The 25,304-nt window shown below is 46.3% G+C and overlaps 1 protein-coding gene across 11 annotated transcripts in view; it reads left to right on the forward strand.

The window, feature by feature from the left end:
• The window catches only part of C4H14orf39 (chromosome 4 C14orf39 homolog), a 702,704-nt gene that overhangs the window by 565,867 nt on the left and 111,533 nt on the right, over positions 1-25,304 (forward strand). For all 11 annotated transcript variants that reach the window (XM_029598172.1, XM_029598168.1, XM_029598170.1 and 8 more), the window contains 2 exons: positions 7,467-7,681; positions 16,907-17,042. In XM_029598172.1, coding sequence (XP_029454032.1) covers positions 7,467-7,681; positions 16,907-17,042 — 351 coding nt within the window. The remainder of the gene's footprint in view (positions 1-7,466; positions 7,682-16,906; positions 17,043-25,304) is intronic.

The raw sequence follows: 25,304 nt of genomic DNA on the forward strand, positions 1-25,304 counted from the left end.
GACAAACATCGCCATCAACACCGTAAGTCTCGTACCATAGAGAGAGTGAAATCATCGACCTCACCATCGTCCGAGCCACTGTCGAAGAAACCCCATCCAGAAAAGGCACCGACCGTTTATGTGACGGGTCACCGAGGCAACCCTCACCCGACAGGGGATCGGGAGCAGCGACTCCGCCTTTAATGGTGGTCCCTCCTGCTATGCCTCTGCCTCCTTCTTCTGTTCCAGAGCCAGGGCTGCTTGCTGCAGGTCTCCGAGAAGAACTGGACCAGATGGTTCAGGAGGCCATCGACAAGGCGATGCAAAGACTCCAGGTTCCTCTGGCACTGACACCGGTACCGATTGCGGAAACGATCACTGACCCGATTCCGGCAGCATTGGCACTGCTGCTCTCCATGATGGAAGTGCTCATTGCCGCTTTTCCACCGATGGATCCTGGGGTCTCCGATGGCTCCAGTGCCCTCCCCGCTTACATTGTCATCAGGAGGAGAAACACCGTTCCGCATCCCTCCATCGGGAGTTCTGCCTCAGCCATCGATGCCAATACGTCCCTCACCACCGATACGTCCGGTGCCACAGAGCCATCCATCGATGCCCTCGATGCCTGCACCGATGCCTTCATTGGTGCCTCCAATAATTCCTCCAATTCCTTCGGAGCCTAGACCGGGACCTTCAGGTATCCCACCACCCCGTCCCCCTCTAGTTCCTAGAGGGACAGGTGCTGATCCTTATGATACCTGGACTGATTATTCCTCGCCAGACACCGATGATTTACCTTCACCACCTTCACCCACTGAAAGTAGGAAGCGTTCACCCCCAGAGGACCTCTCCTTTATAAACTTTGTGAAGGAAATGTCTGAATTGGTTTCCTTCCAATTGTAGACTGAACAGGATGATAGGTACCAGATGATGGAGTTGCTCCAATTCCTGGATTCTCCCAAGGTAATAACCTCTATTCCTATCCACCAGGTTCTTCTGGATCTCCTGAAGAAGAACTAGGAACATCCTGGCTCCATTCCTCCAGTCCACAGGAAAGCTGACACTACCTATTTGGTGCAGTCAGCACCAGGTTTTCAGAAATCACAATTGGATCACCACTCTGTAGTGGTGGAGTCTGCACAGAAGAGAGCAAAGAGGTCAAAGCCTCACTCTTCTGTTCCCCCTGGCAAGGAACAGAAGTTCCTAGATGCCATTGGTCGTCGAGTCTTCCAAGGGTCAATGCTCATCTCCCGGATTGCCGCCTATCAGCTCTATATGACCCAATATAACAGGGTCATTTTTAAGCCTCAGCAAATTTCAAGAACAGCTCCAAAACCTAGTAAACAAGGGTTTTGAGGCAGGCAAGCATGAGATCAGAACATCTTATGACATCTTTGATACTTCTACTAGAGTATCTGCAGCTGCTATTCCAGTGAGAAGGTGGGCCTGGCTCAAGTCTTCTGAGCTTCGCCCTGAAGTACAAGACAGGTTATCCGACCTGCCTTGTGTTGGAGATAATCTGTTTGGCGAACAGATTCAACGGATGGTGGCGGAAATAAAGGACCATCATGAGACCCTAAGACAGCTCTCTCTGATGCCTTCTGACTATTCTTCTAAACAGCCCTTCAGGAAGGACTCTAAAAAGTCCTTCTTCCACCTGAAGAAGTCCTACCCGCCACCAACCAGATCCCGTGCCACGAGACCTTTTCAAAAAGCAGAGTCTCGTCAAACACGTAAACAAAAGCCACAAGCAGCTCCTCAACCAGGGCCAGCTTCAGGTTTTTGACTTCCACCTAGAGAGCAGCAGCAAGATCCCACTGCCTCACATACCAGTGGGAGGTCGATTGTGCCACTTCCATAACATATGGCACTCAATCACCTCAGACCAATGGGTATTGGCAATAATTGCTCAGGGTTACCATCTAAACTTTCTCTCTGGACCCCCACCTCTGCCGATGTGGAGAACATCCCATCACTCCATTCTTCTGGATCAAGAGCTCTTCCTCCTTCTCCAGTCCAACGCAATAGAACCCATACCATACTCTCAGCACAGCCTAGGGTTCTATTCCCGGTACTTTCTAATCCCCAAAAAATCGGGAGGCGTTCATCCTGTTCTGGACCTACGGGCCCTCAACAAGTTCCTCCTGCGAGAGAAGTTCAAGATGGTCACCTTGGGCTCGCTTCTTCCTCTTCTACAAAGAAGAGAATGGCTCTGCTCTCTGGACCTCCAGGACGCATACACTCATATTGCGATAACTACATCTCATTGCAAATACCTGAGGTTTCTGGTAGGCCCCAAGCACTATCAATACCGAGTGCTTCCATTCGGCCTAGCGTCTGCACCACAAGTCTTCACAAAATGCCTCGTAGTCGTTGCAGCCTTCCTCAGGACTCAAGGTGTTCACGTCTACCCCTATCTGGACGACTGGTTAGTCAGGGCTCCCACTCAGCAAGCTGCTCTGTCGTCCCTCAATCTAACCTTACACACCTTAATTTCATTAGGATTTCTCGTCAACTACGACAAATCCTATTTAGTCCCATCTCAAACCTTGTCATTCATTGGGGCAGACTTGGACACCTTGCAGGCAAAGGCTTTCCTGCCTCGACAGCGAGCAGTCTCTTGCTCACCAGCTGCAGTCTCAGCACTCTGCGACTGCATGCCAATTTCTCATCCTCTGGGAAACATGGCGTCCTCAGTCCACGTCACACCAATGGCCCGCTTGGCCATGAGACTCATGCACTGGACTCTAAGGTCACAATGGACTCAATCCATTCAGCCCCTGTCGACCGTTGTCCAGGTCACCGACTCACTCCGTTTGTCTCTCGCCTGGTGGAAAAATCAGATCAATCTTCTCCAGGGTTTGCCCTTCCAGGCTGAAGGCCCTCAAGTCACACTCACCACCGATGCTTCCAACCTCAGCTGGGGAGCCAATGTGGCCAATCTGCAAACACAAGGATCTAGGTCTCCAGAGGAAGCCAAACACCAAATACATTTCCTGGAACTTCGAGCAATCAGGTATGCTCTCAGGGCTTTTCAGGATCGCCTCTCAAATCAAGTCATCCTGATTCAGATGGACAACCAGGTGGCCATGTGGTACATCAACAAACAGGGAGGCACAGGCTCCTTCCTTCTGTGTCAGGAAGCTGCACAGATTTGGGAAGAAGCTCTCTCCCATTCGATGTACCTCAGGGCCACCTACTTGCCGGGAGTGGACTGGACAATGTGTTGGCAGACAAGCTGAGTCGCGTCTTTCAACCGCACGAGTGGTCTCTCAACCCCTCGGTAGCGAACTCCATCTTCCAACAATGGGGATCTCCTCGGATAGACCTCTTTGCATCTCCTCAAAACCGCAAAGTAGAGAACTACTGCTCTCTCATTCGCAGCAAACGCTCTCAGCCCAGAGACTCATTCTCCCTCTCATGGGCAACCAGTCTGCTCTGTGCATTCCCTCCACTTCCTCTTCTCTTGAAGACTCTCGTGAAGTTAAGTCAGGACAAGGGAACCATGATCCTGATAGCACCTCACTGGCCACGCCAAGTGTGGTTTCCAATACTTCAGGATCTCTCCATTCACAGGTGCATTCCCTTAGGGATGGACCCGCTTCTGATCACTCAAAATGACGGGTGCCTACGCCATCCCAATCTTCACGCCTTGTCCCTGACAGCATGGATGTTGAAAGGTTAATCCTTCAGCCACTTAACCTTTCTGAACCAGTTTCCCATGTCTTGATTGCTTCACGGAAGCCTTCCACGAGAAAATCTTACACTTACAAATGGAAAAGGTTCACATCATGGTGCTCTTCTCAGTCCCTTGACCCCTTTTCCTGTCCAATCCCGAAGTTTCTGGACTATCTCTGGCATCTATCAGAGTCAGATCTTAAGACTTCTTCCATCAGAATGCATGTCAGTGCGGTAGCCGCCTTCCATAAAGGTGTCGGGGATGTCCCTATATCAGTACAAACCCTTGTAACACGTTTTTGGAAGGGCTTGTTCCACATCAAGCCTCCACTACATCCCCTGGCCCCCTCTTGGGACCTTAATCTGGTTTTGGGTTGGCTCATGAAACCTCCATTTGAGCCTCTTCACTCTTGTGAACTTCGATATCTCACATGGAAAGTGATTTTTCTTTTGGCTATCACTTCAGCTCGCAGAGTTAGTGAATTACAGGCTCTAGTTACCTATCCGCCTTACACTAAACCTCCGCAGGACTGGGCGGTACTCCGCACTCACCCTAAATTCTTACCTAAGGTAGTTTCGGATTTTCATCTAAATCAATCCATCATACTACCTACCTTTTTTCCCAGGCCCCATGCCAATCCAGGAGAGCAGGCTGTGCATACCCTTGACTGTAAACGGGCTCTAGCTTTCTACCTAGACCGTACAGCTGCCCACAGGGAAAGCACTCAACTGTTTGTCTCTTTCCACCCTAACAAGTTAGGGAAGCCTGTGGGTAAGCAGACTCTCTCCTCCTGGTTGGTGGACTGCATATCCTTTTGCTATCAGCAAGCGGGTATTCCATTTCAAGACCGTGTTAAAGCACACTCTGTGAGGGCCATGGCGACTTCAGAAGCACACCTACACTCGGTGTGCTGCTTCCTGACATTTGCAGGGCTGCCACCTGGACTCCTCTCCACATCTTTGCAGCCCACTATTGCTTGGACAAAGCCGGAAGACAAGATTCCATCTTCGGCCATTCTGTCCTTCGTAATCCATTTACAACGTGACGTACCAACACCCTTCCTCCTGCCCGGTGGGGTTCAGGATGCCATCTACCAAATTCCAACCCAGTTGTTGTGCCTGTTACACGCCTTTGGGTACATTTGGTGCATGCTCTGACATCCTCAGCTCAGTACTCACCCATATGTGAGGACTACCATCCTGCTTGTCCTGTGAGAAAGCAAATGTTGCTTACTTGTAACAGGTGTTCTCACAGGACAGCAGGATGTTAGTCCTCACAAAACCCGTCCGCCGCCCTGCGGTGTAGGGTTCGTAACGTTTTATTATTTTATTTTTTGGCACTGCCTGTAGCTTTTAAATAAGACTGAAGGGGGACCCCTGCTGGCTGCAGGGTTAGTGCCATGCTGGGCATGCCCAGTAGGAGCCAGTCAAAGTTCTGGAAACTTTGACAGATGTTTTCCGTGATTGGGGTCCATCCTGTGATGTCACCCATATGTGAGGACTAACATCCTGCTGTCCTGTGAGAACAACTGTTACAGGTAAGCAACATTTGCTATCACTATATTCTTCCCCAACACACAAGGGATTTCTAACCATAAAGATTTGATTGTGCATTTAGTCTCATGCAGGATGTTTATCCTGTTGGACTCTATGCCATCCCGGACATAAAGCGCCAAACTGCCTCCCATATGCTCCTCTCTGTCATTATGATATAATTTGTATCCCGGTATAGCACTGTCCCATTGTTATCCTCCTTCCACCATGTCTCTGAGATGCTAATTAAGTCTATGTCATTATTCACTGCTGTACATTCTAATTCTCCCATTTTACTTCTTAGACTTCTGGCATTTGCATGCAAACATTTCAAAGTGTGTTTTTTGTTTGTATTTTCATTCTTTTAAATTGATAGGGATAAATTAGAATTTTTTAGTTCAGGTGAGTTTTTAGTTACAGGCACTTGGACTACTTTTCTTATTGGAACCTCACAGATGGGATGCCCTAATTCCAATGCATCATTTGTATCTTTTGAAGATACCTCCCTCCGAACCATGCGCTGCTGAGCAACTGTCAGCTTTCCCCTTTATTCTAGTTTAAAAGCTGCTCTAGCTCCTTTTTAAAGATTAGCGCCAGCAGTCTGGTTCCCCCTTCCCCAAAAGGTTCCCCAGTTCCTTACAAAACTGAATCCCTCTTCCTTGCACCATCGTCTCATCCACGCATTGAGCTCCAGAGCTCTGCCTGCCTCTGGGGACCTGTGCGTGGAACAGGGAGCATTTCAGAGGGAGGTTCTGGATTTAAGCTTTCTACCTAAGACCCTAAATTTGCCTTTAAAAAGGAGATTAAGGAATAGTGACAAGGAAGATATTTATTTTCATTGTCATGCCCATGAAAGAGGGCACCTTCTGGCTCATTCTGAATCTCAACAATCTTTGCCCTCAGAAGATAACTAATGTACCTCCATGGTACTTTAACCTTGGGCTTAGTGCCTTAACATATCCTCTGTTTGCCCCTATTCTTTCTGGGATAAATTTTCCTGATAGCTGTCTGTTCTGTGAGACTATCAGAGTTGCAGGATCTGTCCTGTAGGGAACTATTCCTGCTTAGTTCTGGTGAAAGGATCTCTATTCGAACATTACATTACCATCATTCTTACCTACAATAGTATCTTTATTCCACATAAATTAGATGGTCTCACTACCAACGTCTGGATAGGATAAGCCAATGGAGGACCCCTGAGGATCCTGAATGTGTATAGGATTCATCTATGGTATTTACAGGTCACAAATCTCTTCAAAGGATCAGATCATTTAATTTCTATTTGCTGGCCATAAGGAAGGAGAGGCTACATCTAAGCTGACCGTAGTCAGCTGGATTTAGAGGACAATAAGCTCATCCTATATCTCAAGGGTCCAGAAGGCCCTGGAAGACTTGCAAGCTTATTTGACAAGGGCACAAGCTTTCTTGGGGCTGAGCATCATCTGTTTCCTCCAGCAGTGATATGCAAGTTGGCCACCTTGTCCTCTTTGCTTCCTTCTCTAAGTGTTCTACTTAGATCTACAAGCCAGTGTGGCACTGTATTGGGATGATCATCCTGAGGGTAGGCTTATCTAGGTCCCACCCAAATTAAAGCATTGCTTGGGTACATCTCAAGCATCTGTACTGGTCTAGTGGGACAATATGGAAGGAAAGATTTGGTCTTACCTACTAATTTTCTTTCCTTGCGTCCCACTAGACCAGTTCAGGAACCCACCCTATTTAAGCCTGGCTGGCTGCCTAATGGAAAGATTCTCAACTATTGCATTTCATTGTAATGGGTATACAGCTTAAGATATGCTTATTAAGAAATGTTATGCTCCTCTCCTGGTGGACTCCACAGTGATCAGAAACCAATGGCAGTCAGTTACTGGTATGACAACTCTTGCTCATAGGAATGAAGGTAAAGTTACTCAGTTTAGTTTAGTTAAATTCTTAATATATTGTAATCTCTAATTAAAATCAAAGCAGTTTACAATTTAAAAAATGCAGTTGCTTTGATCTAGGAATACTGGAGAACTGAGGCTACTCGAGTTCCTGTATAGGGTGATGACAGAGCTCTGGTTGTTCTCCATCTTTATCTGTTGGTAGAAAGGCAAAACACATGTATCTGGACTGGTCTGGTAGAACTCAAAGAGAGAGAATTAGCAGGTAAGACTTCAGTTTTACTTGCTTTAATGAAAAATGTATCTCCAATGTATTATTTACAGAATGAATGATAGATTATAGCAGCACAAAATACCATAATTTAACAGTTCACATTTTTCTTTAAATTAAAGGATGTACTTAAGGAATGTTATATGACAACAGAGGATGATCCTATCAGAAGAGAAGAAAATTCTGGCATTTTCTCAAGAACTCCTGAATCTTTTCTGTTTCCCAGAACTCCTGAGCAGTCTGTTTTTCCAACAAACTTAGTAACATCTACATTTGCACGAAACGCTGAATCCACTGTGAATAAAGAAGAGCTCTCTAAAACACCCACGTTTGAACTGTAAGACATTATTTTATACTGAAATACAGGAAAAAGACTGTGTGGCTAAGTGGATACAAACCCATATATACTGGAGCGCACTGTTAACCCGCATTTGAACGCTTGTTTTCGACGTGCTAGCTTTACCCCTTATTCAGTAAGGGATAATAGCGCGTCGAAAACGCGCGTCCAACCCCCCCCCCCCCCCCCCCGAAACTAATAGCACCCGCAACATGCAAATGCATGTTGATGGCCCTATTAGTTATTCCCGCGTGAATTAGTTATTCCCGCGTGCAGCCAAGCCGCACATTTTACTTTCAGAAATTAACGCCTGCCCAAAGGCTGGCGTTAATTTCTGCCGGCGCCGGGGAAGTGCACAGAAAAGCAGTAAAAACTGCTTTTCTGTGCACCCTCTGACTTAATATCATGGCGATATTAAGTCTGAGGCCCCAAAAGTAAAAAAAAAAAAAAAGTAAAAACTAAGAAAAAAAAATTAAAAATCAATCCGCGGCCCGCGGGTCGGAAGATGGATGCTCAGTTATGCCGGCGTCCGTTTTCCGAACCCATGGCTGTCAGCGGGTTTGAGAACCAACGCCAGCAAAATTGAGCGTCGGCTGTCAAACCCGCTGACAGCCGCCGCTCTTGTCAAAAAGGAGGCACTAGGGACGCGCTAGTGTCCCTAGCGCCTCCTTTTACCGCGGGCCCTAATTTGCATAGGGCACCTCCTGAATCGCGCACCCAGGAGAGTGGCCTGTATGCGCGCCAGGAGAGCGGGCATTCACCAGCTCTCTCACGCATTTTTCTGAATCGGCCTGATAGGGACCATTACCCTAACGTGCACTAACACTATCACATGCGTTACCATGTGTTAAAAATGAAGTTAGCTTGTGCAGACTAGGTTTATGCATGATAACAGAGCTGTAAATGAGCATACATTAGCTTGCAATAGTTTTAATATGAAATCTATGCTAATGAGATAATGAGATGCACAACTATGCAAAATAGTTTATTAGAGTAGCAAAAACGTATGCACACAAACTACCGGTACTTCATAGATGCATTAATTCAAAATCATGACTATGCTTCAAGAAATTGTAAGAAATTATATATTGACCAGTTTTGAAAAATAAGAGGTCCTTATTCAGCATCAGCAGTGCTGCAAGCAAACAATTTTCAGGGTCATTCATCAAAATGTGTTATGGTGTTTACGCCTGCGATATTTATTGCAATGCGAATGCAAATTTTTCAAAGGGGTGGGCAGAATCAATGAAAATGAGGCACGCTATCGCACACTTTTAGCTGCACCTTTTTCCTGGCATTAAGCCCGAAATGCAATTCATGATAAATATTGCAAATTCCATTTTGGGCATAGGGAGCGGTAGAGAGAAAAAGAAGCGTGTGGTGCGGTAATTCTAAAATTATCATAGCCACGCCCCTTTTCCTTATCGCAGGCATTATCTATGCGAAAATTATAGCCTTTTGATGAATCTAAGGGTTAGCTGGCTAAAGTTAGCCAGATAAATTGTCATGGATATTCAGCGGAATGCTGCTTTTTAGATGCCCTGCTACATATAGCTGCATAAAATCCTATTTAAGAGGGTGTTGATTTTTTGTATTCATTTTAAAGTCCTGGTTAGCCAGATCCACACATTCAGCTAACTTTAGGACTGTTCTCCAGCATGACCAGGTTTTGCTGAATAAGTTATCCGGCTAATTCTGAATATCAGACAGGCCGATTCAAAAAAAACCCACGGGAGAGCCAGCACTCAGTGTTAAGCGCCAGCTCTCCCGATGCGCACCCAGGCACCTCCCCTGGGCGCGCGATTCCACTAATAAGCCGCTGCTTCCACTAATAAGGAGGTGCTAGGGACACTAGCGCGTCCCTAGCGCCTCCTTATTAGTGGAAGCAGCGGCTGTCAGCGGGTCTGACAACCGACGCTTAATTTACCGGCATCGGTTTTTGAACCCGCTGATAGCCACGGGTTTGGAAAATGGACGCCGGCAAAATTGAGCATCCGTTTTCGAACCCGCGACCAGCGAGAAGATTTTTTAAGAACTTTTTTTCTTTTCTTTTTTTTTATTTTTGGGGCCTCCGACTTAATATCCCTATGATATTAAATTGGAGGGTGTACAGAAAAGCAGTTTTTTTCTGCTTTTCTGTACACTTACCCGGTGCCATCAATGGTTAACGCCTGCCTTTGGGCAGGCGTTAATTTCTGAGAGTAAAATGTGTGGCTTGTATTTCGGGGAAATAACTAATAGCGCTCATCAACATGCATTTGCATATGATGAGCGCTATTAGTTTCGGGGTGGTTGGCTGCACGTTTTCCATATGCTATTATCCCATACAGTATAAGGAGTAATAATAGCGTATCTAAATCGCATGGCCAAACAGGGGCTTTCTCACAGGACAAGCAGGATGGTAGTCCTTACATACTGGTGACATCACAGGATGGAGCCCTGAACGGAAAACCTTTTCTGTCAAAGTTTCTACAAAGCTTTGACTGACACTGGCACACTGAGTGCACTGAGCATGCTCAGCCTGCAATTATCCCTGTGAGCCACAGGTGTCTCCCTCAGTCTTCTTTTTTCCGCTCTGCAGTAAACAGTGGTTAGGAGCTCTGTGAGAAATTCTAACACTTTTTCCACATGGAAACACTTAAACATTTACTTCACAAACACTTTTTCCCTGCACGGGTCTCCCTTCGCGTACATTTATTCAACACTCGGTGAGTACTATGCCCTGTTTTTCGGTCGGTTCATGTCATCTTTCTGGCCTGCCAACCGACTGCGGCCTTCCCTCTCCCTATGTTTTCAGTTAGCCACACACAGCCTGCGAGTGTCCAACTGTGAACTCTGCCTGGTTATTAGCACTAGTGGGACAGGGACTTCCACGGTTTCTGTTGCCACCAGGGCCCCTGTAGATTCAGGTCCTTCGATTCTTCGGCACCCTCGAGCAGTCAATGCCCCATTGCTACCATCGGTACCCCCTTCAGACTGTCCTGGATTCTTAGATGCCATCGGTACCCCCTCCCCCCGTGGTACTCTGATGCCATCGTCCCTTCATCGTTTCTATCAGTGCCATTCATGTTTTTTCATCCATGGCACTGATTTTTCCTTGGGTTTCATCGGTGCCATCATTGCCCGGAGGGATACTATCGACGTACACCTTGTCTCAGTGCCATCCATGCCCGGGTCGATGCCACCTTCACCCGGGGCACTTCCATCAATGCCAGGGTCATTTCCATCGATGCCATACTTTATTTTATGGATGCCATCGAAGCCCAGTTCCTTTCCATCGATGGGCATCGATGCCAGGTCGATTCCATCGGTGGCCATTGGTGCCAACATCAAATCCATCGGTGCCCACGTCCATGGCATCGATGCCTGCGCCCATGGCATCGATGCCCATGCCTGTGGCATCAATGCCCAAGTCCATGGCATCGATGCCATGGATGCCATTGCTGCTCGAGTCGATCCAATCGATACCGTCGACGTCCGTGGCCATGCCGTCGATGCCCGTGGCCATGCCACCGATGCCCTTGGCGCCCGCTTCCATACATTGATGCCCTTGATGCCCATGTCGTTTCCATCGGTGTCTTCGACGTTCCTATCGATGCGGTCATCGACTCTGTCGATGCCGGTATCATTTTTCTGATACCAGTGATGTTTTTTTGATTATTCGATGTCACATCGTTCCCATAGATATCTTCGCCGATGCAGTCAGTGCTCCGTCACTGTCACCATTACTCTGCCGAGTCATTGACGTTAATTCATATATATTTTTGATGATACCCTCGAGGCCGCTTCGGCCGCCATAGACACCGTCAACACCGACATAGCACCGCCATGTAATGCCCTCGCCTAAACACAGTGCTTCAAGCTTTGGGTTCTTATTAAAGCCCTGTTTTAGCCTAAGACACTACATAGTGCCAGGAGCAGTGCAGGCATGCTGACAGTCCGTCATCAGTTGCCATCCACGACAGTGAGGGCATCCATCTCAGCGCTGGGGAAAGACTGGGCTGAGCACCATGGCATGTATCATCACCGACACAGTGACCGTCCGCCACTGACACCATCCAGCACATCGGTGCTATCCTTCTCGATGCTGGACAATGCTCGTGCCGAGCAACATCACCACTGCCATCGGCACTGTTCCGAATAGTTTTGGCAGTCCTTGGTGCTCCAGAAACACTGGAACAAGTTCCGAAGAATTCTGCACTGGCGTCACGAGGCATCGAGCCACTGCGATGAGGGCTGGGTTCACAAGCTCGTTAATCGGCTCCCCTGTTCCCGAGGAGTGCCCCACCAACATCGGTGGGGGATTGTGGCCCTCCACAAAATACTACCGTGGTTGTGCCAGCCACTCTCAGCCTCTCTCCCTTATATCTGCGCCACCATACCAGGCATCAGAGTTGAGATGGGCATCTACTCCCTCGTTGACTCCTGGAATCCACGGAGCCAGCAATCTTCACTGGCTCGTCCTTCGGCGATCCACGTCGGATGGTAAGTACCCGCTTCTGCTGCATTCCCATTGAGATGTGTTCTCTAATTCGAGCCACATGGTTCAAAAAGTTCTAGGTCATGTACCTTCCAAGAACCGTATTAGTGTCACATATCGCTATGCCAGCTATGTCAGCCACAATACCAAGAGAACCTCTCTATCATATCTTTGGGATTGCATCAGGGCTTCCTCCCTTTTTCAGCAACGAGGCTCTGTATTGATTAATGCTCTGGCTTCTGGTTCCTGCTTCAGAACCAAAGTTCCAGGTGCATTCGCTGATCTGCTAAACATGAGATCCAGCAAATACTGCCTCAAGTACAAGTCCACCTCGAAGCCTGACGACAGGTCTCGGTGTGTTTTTGTATAGCACACAGAAATGCGGGTAAGATTTTACCGCTCACGCTCCCATGGGAGGTTACATGATATCCAGATTACATCAGCCCCTCCAATTGGACACCTCCTGGTCTCCCAACTGGCCGGATATCAGAGCGCCCACCCCACCTTGTACCAAACGTCCCGGTACACTCCCCCAGACGCTACAAAGCGCAGAGGGGGGAAGGGGGGGGGGGGTTGGGGAGTTTTAATTACACTATTCTTTCTTTCAACAGAAAGTAGTTACTCTCCACCCATCCTGGACCTCAGAAATACCAACTTTCTTCAGAAGGCTCAGGTAAAATGGTATCTCTCGTTACCATGCTTCCATATCACAATAAGTACATTACCTCTAATCTTTCTATGTGCTTCATGGTGAGTCAACAATATTACAATCTCAAGCTCTGCCTGTTGCACCAACTTCATCAACTATGGTATTTCTTTAAATCACTATTGGTGACTGCTGTTTCTCTACGGAGTACAACATCATTCACGCTTTTCCTTGCATGGACAGCTGCATAACAACAGTCACTGCACGCAAGGAGCATTCACTTCTTCATGACTCACTATATATTTACTGGGATTACTGTCACTGCCATAAATCCCTTATACAACACTTCTGGGCACCACAGTCATAATGACCTTCCTGTCCAGCATACGCGCAGACATTCTAATAAATTCTTACATGTCCCTGAGTGCATTTTTCCATAACCTCAGCCCCTCAATTCTTCATTGACGGGCCATGGGTTTTTTTCACTATGCACTTTCCTCATAGATCCAAAACTGCTATGGGTTAGATTCAGTGAAATTCATTATCAGTGGTCTAAGCTGTTCAACCACTTTCGTCCCTCGTTCATATTGCAGATCTAGAACCAAAACCTAGTCTGATTCTGCTCATGCTCGCATTTACTCAGGGTTGTAAAGTTTGACCTAAAAGCTTCTCAACCCAATATGCATCTATTCCACTCCAGGCACAGTTTCACATGAACTTCCTGGAGCTTGTAGCCATGAGTTATACCCTTATGCCTTTCAATACTGCCTCTGCAACAAATCTTTGTGCATACAGACAGCATAGGGACAATGTGCTTTCCAACACACAAGCATACACAACCTCTTCGCTACTCTGCAAGGAAGCTGTGCAGCTCTACCCTTGGTCCTTGCTCACTTCATGCATCCTCGGGCCACTTATCTAAGAGATTTACTGAATGCACTAGCAGACCTTCTCCATGTAGGTTTCCATCCTCTCGAATGGTCTCGGACTACATGTGTAGTGGGAAAAATCTTCTAACGTTGAGGTCAACCGAACTTGCTCTCTGCGTCTGAATCAAACCATACGGTGCACAGATTCTTCTCCCTACACATGTTTCCAGTGCGTTCCCATAGACGCCTTTCTTCCATCAAGGGCCTCTTAAATGTGTCTCTTCTGCTGCCTCTCATAGCCAGCACTCTTCTAATGTTGAACCGGGACGGGGTTCACTGTTCCTCTGACCCACGTCCTGGCCGAGACCAGTATGCTTCCCATACTTCTCAATCTATCACACCAGTAACCAATTTGCCTTCTCACAAGTCAGTCTCAAATCGTAGATTCACTGATGTTCTCAGGTACTGGTAGCATCACAAAACCTTCTACACATAAATCCTACCATTCAAAATGGCATGATTTACCACATGACGCATACAAAAGGGTATTACCCTTTTTTCTTTTTCTACACCACTCTTTTCTCTTGCTCCCTCGGATTCTGCTCCCCAGACATCCTCCACATAGGTACACCTCTGTTCCAATTGGTGTATCGTTTGGGAGTGGGGATACCCAATTTACGGTAAATCCCTTCTGAGTCAGCTTACCATGGATTATCCACTGATCAAGCCACCTCTATTTTCACTAGTCATGGAATGGAACCTATATCTTATCCTTATAAGTCTCATACATTCTCCGTTTGAGCCTTTCCAGTCCTGTTATTTCACAGTTTGACTTGGGAAATACTTTCCCTCATAAGTGTCATTTCTGCCAACAGGGACAGTGAGTTACACACTTTGCTACATACTCATCCGACCCTGCGTTCCTCCGTCACTGAGTGGTTTTTACGCATTCAACTTCCTATCTTTCTTAAGGTAGACGTTGCATCTCACCTTACTCAGGATATACTCTGCCCATTTTTCCCAACACCTCTCTCTCACCAGAGCAAGAGAGTTTTTTCCACTTCTTGGACAATAATAGTGCACTTGCATTCTATCTAGATCGCACTACATTCCATAGGAATTCCACCTAACTCTTTCCTTCTGTGGCAAGAGTCAAGCTGCGAGTCCAGTGGGCAAACAGACCTGTTCCTCCTAATTGACGGTCTGTATCTCTTTTCTACCAACAAGCAGGCATTTCACTACAACACTGTGTGTAACCACACTCTGTTGCGTCCGTCCCAGCCTTAATAGCTTCCCCTCGGCCACTGCTGCTTGTACATATTTATCAGGCTGCAACCTGGAGTTCTCTCCATACCTTCGCAGCCCATTATTGCTTAGATATGACTAGCCGGCATGCTCCATGTTTGGCCAGTCCGTCTACTCTTATTCTTTTCAGTTTAACTACCCAACATCCTTCCACCAACCTATTAAGCGTTTCAGGATGCCCTCCGTTCCAAATTCCACCCCCGTCATTGAGCCTTTCGCGCGTCTTGGGTGCATTTGGTGCACTCTCGGGCATCCTCAGCTCAGTATTCACCCATATGTGAGGACTACCATCCTACTTGTCCTGTGAGAAAGCAAGTGTTGCTTACCTGTAACAGGTGTTCTCACAGGACAGCAGGATGTTAGTCCTCACGAAACCCACCCGCCACCCCGTGGAGTTGGGTCTGTATATGTTTTTACTTGTATTTTAGTTTCTTGTATTGCCCAATTAATACTATAAAGCATGGCCAGAACAGACCATCCTAAACTTGAATAGTAATCTGGGAATCTATATTCAGATGGTTTGTTTGACTAAGTTTGGGATTTAGTTGGGCAAAACATGGGTTTTAAATATCCTGCCACTCTGACAACCTCCAATTTATCTCGTTAACTGTTTGGCTGGATAAAAATTAGCTGAATAAGTTGGAGGTGTTCCTGGGGCATTCAAGGAGGAATTAAACTAGTTGAATAACTTAGGCCTGGATTTATCAAAATGTGATAAGTATCGCATGCGGTAGCAAAAGGGGCATGGTTTATGCTAATTTACAGTTTATTGCAATTTGTGCTAGCATTGGAGAGAGAGAGAGAGAGAGACTGACTAGCCATAATGTCCTCTCCGTAGATAGGTATTTGTATCCCTATGGTAGGCTCACCTAGTAACTCGAGGTGAGGGTTAGGTATTGGTGTAGGGGGTTAGGGGCCATTTTGACATTCAATGTGAGACATACAAACAGAACAGTGGTCTCTTGTGAAGATCTGAGGACCGACAGAGAGAGGAAACTCACTCCAAGATGAGATTTGTGCACTGTTCTCTCAACCTAGCTTGATGGACTCTCTACCTGGGTAACATCAAGCTAGGTGGAGAGAACATTGCACAAATCTCATCTTGGAGTGAGTTTCCTCTCTCCGTCGATACTTATCGCATTTTGATAAATCCAGGCCTAAGTTATCCAACAAGTTTAATTCCTCCTTGAATGCCCCAGGAACACCTCCAACTTATTCAGCTAATTTTTATCCAGCCAAACAGTTAACAAGATAAATTGGAGGTTGTCAGAGTGGCAGGATATTTAAAACCCATGTTTTGCCCAACTAAATCCCAAACTTAGTCAAACAAACCATCTGAATATAGATTCCCAGATTACTATTCAAGTTTAGGATGGTCTGTTCTGGCCATGCTTTATAGTATTAATTGGGCAATACAAGAATTCTAATGCAGAAGTTGTTTAACATGCATTAGAGTAGTACTTCCTGGAGCTCTAATAGCAGCATCCAGATTTGCTTAGATTAATAATTCATAATGACTGGATGAATAAAAGATACTTTAAATCTTTAAATACAAATATCTTATCAGGAAAGTAAAACAAATAGAAAATGAGGATCTTAATGATTTTTTTGTTCTAACAACTAAATTATCTGAAAAAAATTGTAAGTATTTACTTGTCAGGACTTTATTTGCAGAAATCCTACAATATGGTCTATTGCCCAGTATTATTTATTTATTTTTACTTTTTTTATATTCCACAACCTCCACAATGTATTCGGTGCGGAGTACATAAAGTATTAGATTATAGTACAGATATTTATAAGAGAAAAAGGGAACAGAATGTAACAAAAATCATGCTATAGGAGGGAACTTGCTTTAGCTTTCAAGAAAAGAAAATGGTTAAAACTTCTCTTTCCTTATATCCTTTTTATTTATTTATTTCCAGGACAAATAATATAGGATGTGAAGGACAAACATCTAAGTCGCCTGCCTTTTCCTTTCTCATGACCTCTACTCCAAAATCACCCCAATTTAACTTGTTTGAATCATCTGTGTTTGAAACAACAAATTATTCAGACCAGGTAAAATCATTTATTTTCTACATATTTTACACCTAATTCAATTTTTGGACATGATTTTATTAACATATAAGAAATACCAGCCATTATAAATGTCAGTTTTCCCTAACAATTTGTCTTTTCTACAATGTTCAAATTTGATGTCATCAGATGAAGCCTGGTCGGAGCTATGTTTATAAAGTATCAGAGCTGTCATAAATGCTCAACTGAGCATGTTCAGGACATCCCACATCATTGTGGTTACACAGAACTCTGGTTCATTATTTCCCACAGATCCCAATAGATGAACTTGTCATGGTTTCTCTCATCATGGATTTCTCAGTTTTCTGAAGGAAAAAGTGAATTCTTTTCATGTGGCCTCCCTCATTGTTTCCTGTTCCCTTAGAGGTAGATTTTAAAAGCCTTACGTGTGCAAAAATGGCCACATATGTGCAAATTTTAAATAGCCGGGAAGGGTGCACGTACATTAATGGGTACATTTTAAAAGGACTGCACGTGCATTCATGAGCATATATCTGAGGCCTTTACATGCATATCTTATGTGTGCTTGGGAGAGAGAAAGAGACTTTTTGTAAGGCTCAGCCTGACACTCAATATATGGACCATTGTAAGGGGGGGTAATTTGATTCGGGGTGAGTTTTCTAGAGGTAGGTTGGGGTTTGCGGGGTGGTATTACAGAAACATTCAGAGATATTCCTTGTAAAATTGATATCCTTCTCAACCGCACCCTGATGCACCCCCCTGACTCTCTTGGATCACCAATCTGTGTGTCTAGCTTACGAGACTCCTCAAGGTAATTCAAACCGTATATTTAAGCCTAAGCGACCACACACCGCTCCAAAATCCAGTGACATTACCATCTCTCTCGTACGTTTTTCGTACACATTGCTTTTAACCTGTACTTCACTTCACGTGCACTTGCGACTAGTGTTTGATACTATTGCACTGTTTGTACTCTCCGCTGATATCCCCCCCACCTGTAGTGAATGTATTGATTTCATTGACTGTATATACTGCTGTAATCCCTCCTTACCCCCACCCCGACTGTACTCTCCCAACACTCCAACATGACATGCAACTCAAGCCTCCCAATCCCACACATCCACTACCCAACTCGCAGTGTTACGGCTATGGCTGCTGTGCAACTGCTTCACCACCAGGGGTCCCTCAAGAGCAGGCTCTCCTGACTGGCCCAGTCCATCTTCTTCTTTTCTCTATGTTCTGGACTTCCCCTTATAACCCTGCCTGGCAGTTCCCTCGGTGCTTTGGCATCGAGCTCGCTTGGGCTCCCTGCTCTAGCCTTCTGCCTTGCTGTGCGTGTGGCCTTCGGGCCTTCTGCCCTGCTTTGCCTTGCTGTGCGTGTGGCCTTCGGGTCTTCTGTCTTGTCTTGCCTTGCCTTGTGTGTGGCCTTTGGGCCTTCTGCCTTGCCTTGCTGTGCGTGTGGCCTTCGGGCCTACTGTGCGTGTGGCCTACTGTGCGTGTGGCCTTCGGGCCTACTGCCCTGCCTTGCCTTGCTGTGCGTGTGGCCTTCGGGCCTTCTGCCTGTCTTGCCTTGCTGTGCGTGTGGCCTGCGGGCCCTCTGCCCTGCCGTGTGTGTGTGGCCTGCGGGCCCTCTGCCCTGCGGGCCCTCTGCCCTGCCGTGTGTGTGTGGCCTTCGGGCCCTCTTCCCTGCTGTGTGTGTGTGGCCTTCAGGCTCTCTGCCTTACTATAAGGTTCCCTGACCCAGCCTGGACTCTGACTCTGCTTGCCTGCCACCTGCCCTGACCCAGCCTGGACTCTGACTCTGCTTGCCTGCCGCCTGCCCTGACCCAGCCTGGACTCTGAATCTGCTTGCCTGCCGCCTGCCTAGACCCAGCCTGGACTTGGACTTTGTCCCAGCAAGTACTCTGCTCCTTTTACCAGCCATCACCCAGCTCCATATACTCTTGCCGCAACACTTCTCTCCCAGCCATCAGAGACTTTCCAGTTACCCCTGTCTCTCTCCACCTGGAGCCACCCTTCTGGGTGGTGTTCACGGACACCGGACCAGTGCTCAGCGTAACACGCAGTCTTCCTCCTACCCACCTCTTACAACCTGGCCACACAGCGCAAGTCCCTTCTCCCCCATCCTTATCTCCCCACTCACCCAACTCCTAGGACTCACCACCCTAGCCATTCAATGCTCAGTCTCTCTCTAAAAAAACTGTTATCCTTAATGACCTGTTAGTCGATTGCAAGCCGGAAATCTGTGCCATCACAGAGACATGGCTCAAAGACTCAGACATTGACCTTCTCAACCAGTTATCTACCCTCACTTACAACATCTTCACCATCCCGAGACCTAAGAAACGAGACGGAGGCCTCTCTTAGCTGTCAAAAAACACTTAAATCTCAAACCTGTGAACATTAGCACCCCACCCAGATTTGAGATTGGGCTGTACAAATCCCAGGAACTTCAGATCCGCATTATCTATGCCCCCCCTGGCCTTCTAGAACTCAACCCCTCCCCCCTTATTGAATTCATTTCCAATAACCTTAACACTGAAGCCCCCGACATTATTCTAGGAGACTTTAACCTCCATGTTGACGTCTCCCCCCGCTCATCATCCTGTGAAGCCTTCCTCACCTCCCTTGATGCCATTGGCTTCACTCAAATCATTTCTTCCCCTACTCACAAAGCAGGGCACACCCTTGATTAGAGATGTGTATCGTGTGATCGATCATCTTAACGATCGATTTTGGCTGGGGGGGGAGGGAATCGAATCGTCGCGGTTTTGTTTTTTTTAAATATCGTGTAAATCGTAAATCGGGGAGGGCGGGAAAACCGGCACACTAAAACATCCCTAAAACCCACCCGACCCTTTAAAATAAATCCCCCCCCCCCCCCCCCCCCCCCCCCCCCAATGTCTTAAATTACCTGGGGTCCAGTGGGGGGGTCCCGTTGTGATCTTCCACTCTCGGGCCACGGGTGCGTTGATAGAAAAATGGCGCCGGCGCTACCTTTGCCCTGTCATAGGACAGGGCAAAGGTAGCGCCGGTGCCATTTTGGTTCCTATCCCCCCGACGTCACGAGCGTAGGAGATCGCTCCCGGACCCCTGCTGGACCCCCAGGGACTTTTGGCCAGCTTGGGGGGGCTCCTGACCCCCACAAGACTTGCCAAAAGTCCAGCGGGGGTCCGGGAACGACCTCCTGCACTCGAATCTTGTTGCCGTACGGCCGGCGCCATTTTGCCGTACGGCAATATGGCCGGCGCCATTTGGCCATTTTGCAAATGGCGCCGGCCATATTGCCGTACGGCAAAATGGCGCCGGCCGTACGGCAACACGATTCTAGTGCAGGAGGTCGTTCCCGGACCCCCGCTGGACTTTTGGCAAGTCTTGTGGGGTCAGGAGGCCCCCCCAAGCTGGCCAAAAGTCCCTGGGGGTCCAGCGGGGGTCCGGGAGCGATCTCCTACGCTCGTGATGTCGGGGGATAGGAACCAAAATGGCGCCGGCGCTACCTTTGCCCTGTCATATGACAGGGCAAAGGTAGCGCCGGCGCCATTTTTCTATCAATGCACCCGTGGCCCGAGAGTGGAAGATCACAACGAGACCCCCCCCCACTGGACCCCAGGTAATTTAAGACATTTGGGGGGGGTTCGGGAGGTGGGGGATTTATTTTAAAGGGTCGGGTGGGTTTTAGGGATGTTTTAGTGTGCCGGTTTTCCCGCCCTCCCCCTTCCCCCAATTTACGATTTTTGACGATAAATCGGGGAAATTCCTATTAAATATTCTACTCTAACGATTTTTTGACGATTTAAAATAAATCGGGACGATATTTTAAATCGTCAAAAAACGATTCACATCCCTACCCTTGATCTCATTTTTATTAACTCCAGTATCCACTCCTCTAACAAGCCCTTATGCCCTCCTGTTCCATGGTCCGACCATTCCATCATTAAAACCTCCCTCTCCATAAAGACACTTAACTCACGCAACATTCCCACCCGCACTTCCATTGTCTTTAGAAAAACCTGCCCCAGCGAGGATCTCATTTCAGCATTTATAGGACTCTCGTCCAAACTTGACTGCTCTTCACCTGAAGCCGCCCTTGACTCTTGGGGCAATGTCACCTTAGACATAGCCAACAAACTGTGCCCCATCACTAGACACGTGGTGAACCCTTTTGCAAAGAACCAAAAACCATGGTACTCTGTTGACTTAAAACAAATGAAAAATGACCTCAGACAAAAGGAAAGAGCCAGGCGCAAAGATCCCACCCCCCCCAAAAAGTTTCCATCTTCAAATCCTCCCTACATCATTACAGAGTCTCCACCCTTAAAGCAAAACGTGATTTCTTTGCCTCAAGAATACATGACTACAAATACATCCCGAAAGCCCTCTTTACTTATGTATCCAATCTCACTAAGCCCACATCCCCTGCTATTCCAAATAATGAAGCCAGTAACAAATGTGAAGAATTGGCCCGTTACTTTCATAATAAAATAGCAAATATCCTCCTTAAATTTCCCCCCAACCCCCACCCGCTCCCTGCAGGCACAAGCTCGACCTCTGCTTCCTTCAACTCCCTTGACCTTGCATCGTCCAGTGAAATCGCATCAATTCTCAAAAAGATCAAACCCGCAACTCACCCTTCAGACACTATTCCTACTAAAGCCCTCCTTATGATACCTGACACCATTGCCAAACCTATTGCTGATGTCATCAACTGCTCCCTCACCTCTGGCATTGTGCCCGACTCCCTCAAGAATGCAGTGGTTAAACCGCTGCTCAAGAAACCTTCTTTAGACCCTAAGGACCCTGCCAACTTTCGCCCTATCTCCAATCTCCCTTTCATCGCAAAAATCATGGAAAAGGTTGTCAATTCCCAGTTAACAGATCACCTTGAAAACAACAATATACTTCACTCCTCCCAATTCGGCTTCCGCAAATATCTCAACACTGAGACCCTTCTTCTCTCCTTAACTGATTGCCTCCTCAGAGGCATGGACCAAGGACATTTACATCCTGGCCCTACTGGACATCTAGGCTGCTTTTGATACCATAAACCACAACCATCTCCTCTCCCGCCTAACCAACATTGGAATCTCTGGCTCTGCACTTCAGTGGTTCACATCTTATCTCACCAATAGGCAATTTTCAGTCAAGATAGGCAATGCCGAATCCAATTACTATGCTCTCTCCCAAGGAGTCCCCCAAGGCTCCTCACTATCCTCTACCCTATTTAACATCTATCTCACCCCCCTTTGCCAGCTATTATCAGATCTCGGCCTCAAATTTTATCTTTATGCTGATGACGTATAAATTGTCATACCCATTCAAGGTTCACTTTCTAATACCCTTGAATTCTGGGGAAATTGCCTTGCAGCCATCAATACCCTACTCACAAACCTCCACCTGGCCCTAAATACTTCCAAAACAGAACTTCTCATCTCTCAACACCTCCCTATTAAACCCTCTCTTGCCAACGATCCTGCCTACAAAACACTCCACCCACAGCACTGTGCCAGAAACCTCGGGGTTCAGATTGATCAGCAATTGAACCTAAAAAGACACATCAACACAATTCTTAAAGAGGGTTTCTACAAACTCAACATTATGAAAAAACTGAAGCCACTTCTTCACGCCAGTGACTTCCGTACTGTCATTCAGGCCACACTCACATCCAAAATGGATTACTGCAACTCCCTCCTCCTTGGCCTACCTCACTCCACCACCAAACCCCTCCAAATGCTGCAGAACGCAGTAGCCAGAACTATCTCCAATGCACGTAAATACGACCATATCACTCCCATCCTGAAAGACCTTCATTGGCTCCCCGTCCCATCCCGTATCCTCTATAAAACCCTTACCACTATCCACAAAGCCATATAGACACATAACTCTAATTGGCTAGACGACCCCTTCCGCCTCACATGCCCCTCTCAGCCCACCAGAACTGTCAACAAAGCGACCCTCCTCGTTCCCTCCCTAAAAAAGGCACACCTTACATCCACCAGAGAACGGGCCCTCTCCATTGCCGGCCCAAGCATTGGAACTCTTTACCTACCGATCTTAGGCTAGAATCTTGCTCTGCAAAATTCAGATCCTATTAAAGACTTGGCTTTTCAAACAAGCCTTCCCCCAAAATACTTAATAACCACTGTCTATTCGCCCTTTCGCCCTCACCCATCACTCCAGGTTTTCCCCTATCCTGTTCATAGCTTTATTTATTATTATTATCATTATTATTATCTTTATTATTTATTATGATTTTATCTCTACTATTGTGTTTGCTGTTTTTGCACATGCTCTGCCTTGCATAATCCTAGTTGACCATTGTGATTGTTTCCGCTTCTTTCTCTGCTTTCTTGGTTTAGTGTACCCCCTCCCTGTTTATTGTAATTTTTCCTTGCTGCTGTTTTACTGTAAACCGATATGATGTCCCTACGAATATCAGTATAGAAGACTCTTTAAATAAATAAATAAATAAATAAATAAATCTTATAAGTGATGAAAATTCTAACAAGAGGAGTTGATTTTTACACTGCAGTCTCTGCTAGCTGCATTGTACAAATCAACTCCTTTTCACCACTTATAAGGTCTAAAATACTTTATTGATGTCAATTTTTCAAAGAATACCTCTGAATGTTTCTGTAATACCACCCCCCAAATCCCAGCCCACCTCCAGAAAACTCACCCCAAATCAAAGTGCCCTCCTTACACTGGTCAATATATTGAGTGTCAGGCGGACCCTTATACTATCTCTCTCTCTCTCTCCCCCTCCCCCTCCCTCCCTGAGAGCATATAAAGGTTGTAGACATGCATGTGAAGTGTATTTTAGAACCTGCACATATACTTTATAAAATAGCATGTATCTGGATCCTTAAGAGACAGAACGCCTCCAGAGACGAGCCATGATCAAAGGACTTTAATGGACTTTATGTACTAGAGCTACCCATAACCACAATCCGATGCGACACAAAGAGGGGGGGAGGGACAAGGGGGGGAACAACAAAAATGCACATAGGCAATTTATGTATTTTCTGTTAGGCATATTGATAATTGATGTTATAAGACACTGCTATGATTTATTTTGTTATGACTTTTAATGTTATTGCAAATAAAAATTTAAATAAAAAAATATAGCATGTATCTTTGGGCGCATGCGCGGACCTTTTAAAATCTACCTGTTAATCTCCTAGTTTGGTTTTTCATTACTTTTTTTGTTTTCCTATTTTTTTCTATGGCATTGAGTAGCATCAGCTACTCAATGCCATAGAATCATTTGATTTTACCTTGTCATTGAATTACCTTGTCATTGAATCATTTGATTTTACCTTGGCTATTGTTTTTGATGATGTCCAAGAAGAAGGTCACCAACTACAAAAAGTGCCCTGGGTGCAAATGCACAGTGTCAATTACTGATAGATAACAGGGAAGTGCTAGATTCTGACGCCATATAATGCACCAGGGAAACTTCCTCCCCCAATGCACTGGATATTGACTCTGGTGCAGTCTACATCAATACCAATTGTCCCTTGGGGCAATCTGCATCTTGTCCCTCGATGCTGACATCCTGAGGTATGCATCTCCCAGAAGATGTCCCTAGGGGCCTGTGGATATGAAAAGAACATATGAATAAGCTCCTTTCATCTTCTAAGTCTGATCTACCTGCTTTGGCATCAAACAATCAAAATTAAAAGGCTAAAGAGCTGAACTGAATTCTGAGAATGCATTGACATTGGAAAGAGATTTTGTTGATTTTGGAGACTCGTTATATGTGGCAGTACCACATCAAAATTGGTGGCTTGAGGGACATTATATTGATGTAGACTGCACCAGTACCAATATCCAGTGCATTGTGGAAGGAAGCTTCCCTGTTGCATCATGTTGTATCAGAATACGGGATCTTCCTGCCATCCTTCTGGTTATCTGGGTGGGTAGATAGATGACCACTCAGACTTCTTCACTGGATCAGTGTCTAAGGCTTCATAAGGCTATGCTATGAGTCTGAGAAATACTCTGATCAGCAGATATCAACAGATCTCCCTTCAGACCCCTCTCCTCCACAGGGAAAAAGAAAGTCTCCACATCACGACCTTTTCTTTGCCAGTTTTATGAATGGTGAAAGCCATTCCATTTCATTTGAAGAAGACTGACCCCAGGGCAAATATGCTGGGCATCCTCCAATTTCTCAAATCCCTGAAGTATATCATGGCAGAGACCATCATGATGTTCTAAAGGAGATAGAGATAAAAATGTGAGAGATCCCCTCCTCCTCTTTTTCTATTTCCTATTAACGAG

Source organism: Rhinatrema bivittatum, chromosome 4 (genome assembly GCF_901001135.1).
Source record: "Rhinatrema bivittatum chromosome 4, aRhiBiv1.1, whole genome shotgun sequence".
Lineage (NCBI taxonomy): Eukaryota > Metazoa > Chordata > Amphibia > Gymnophiona > Rhinatrematidae > Rhinatrema > Rhinatrema bivittatum.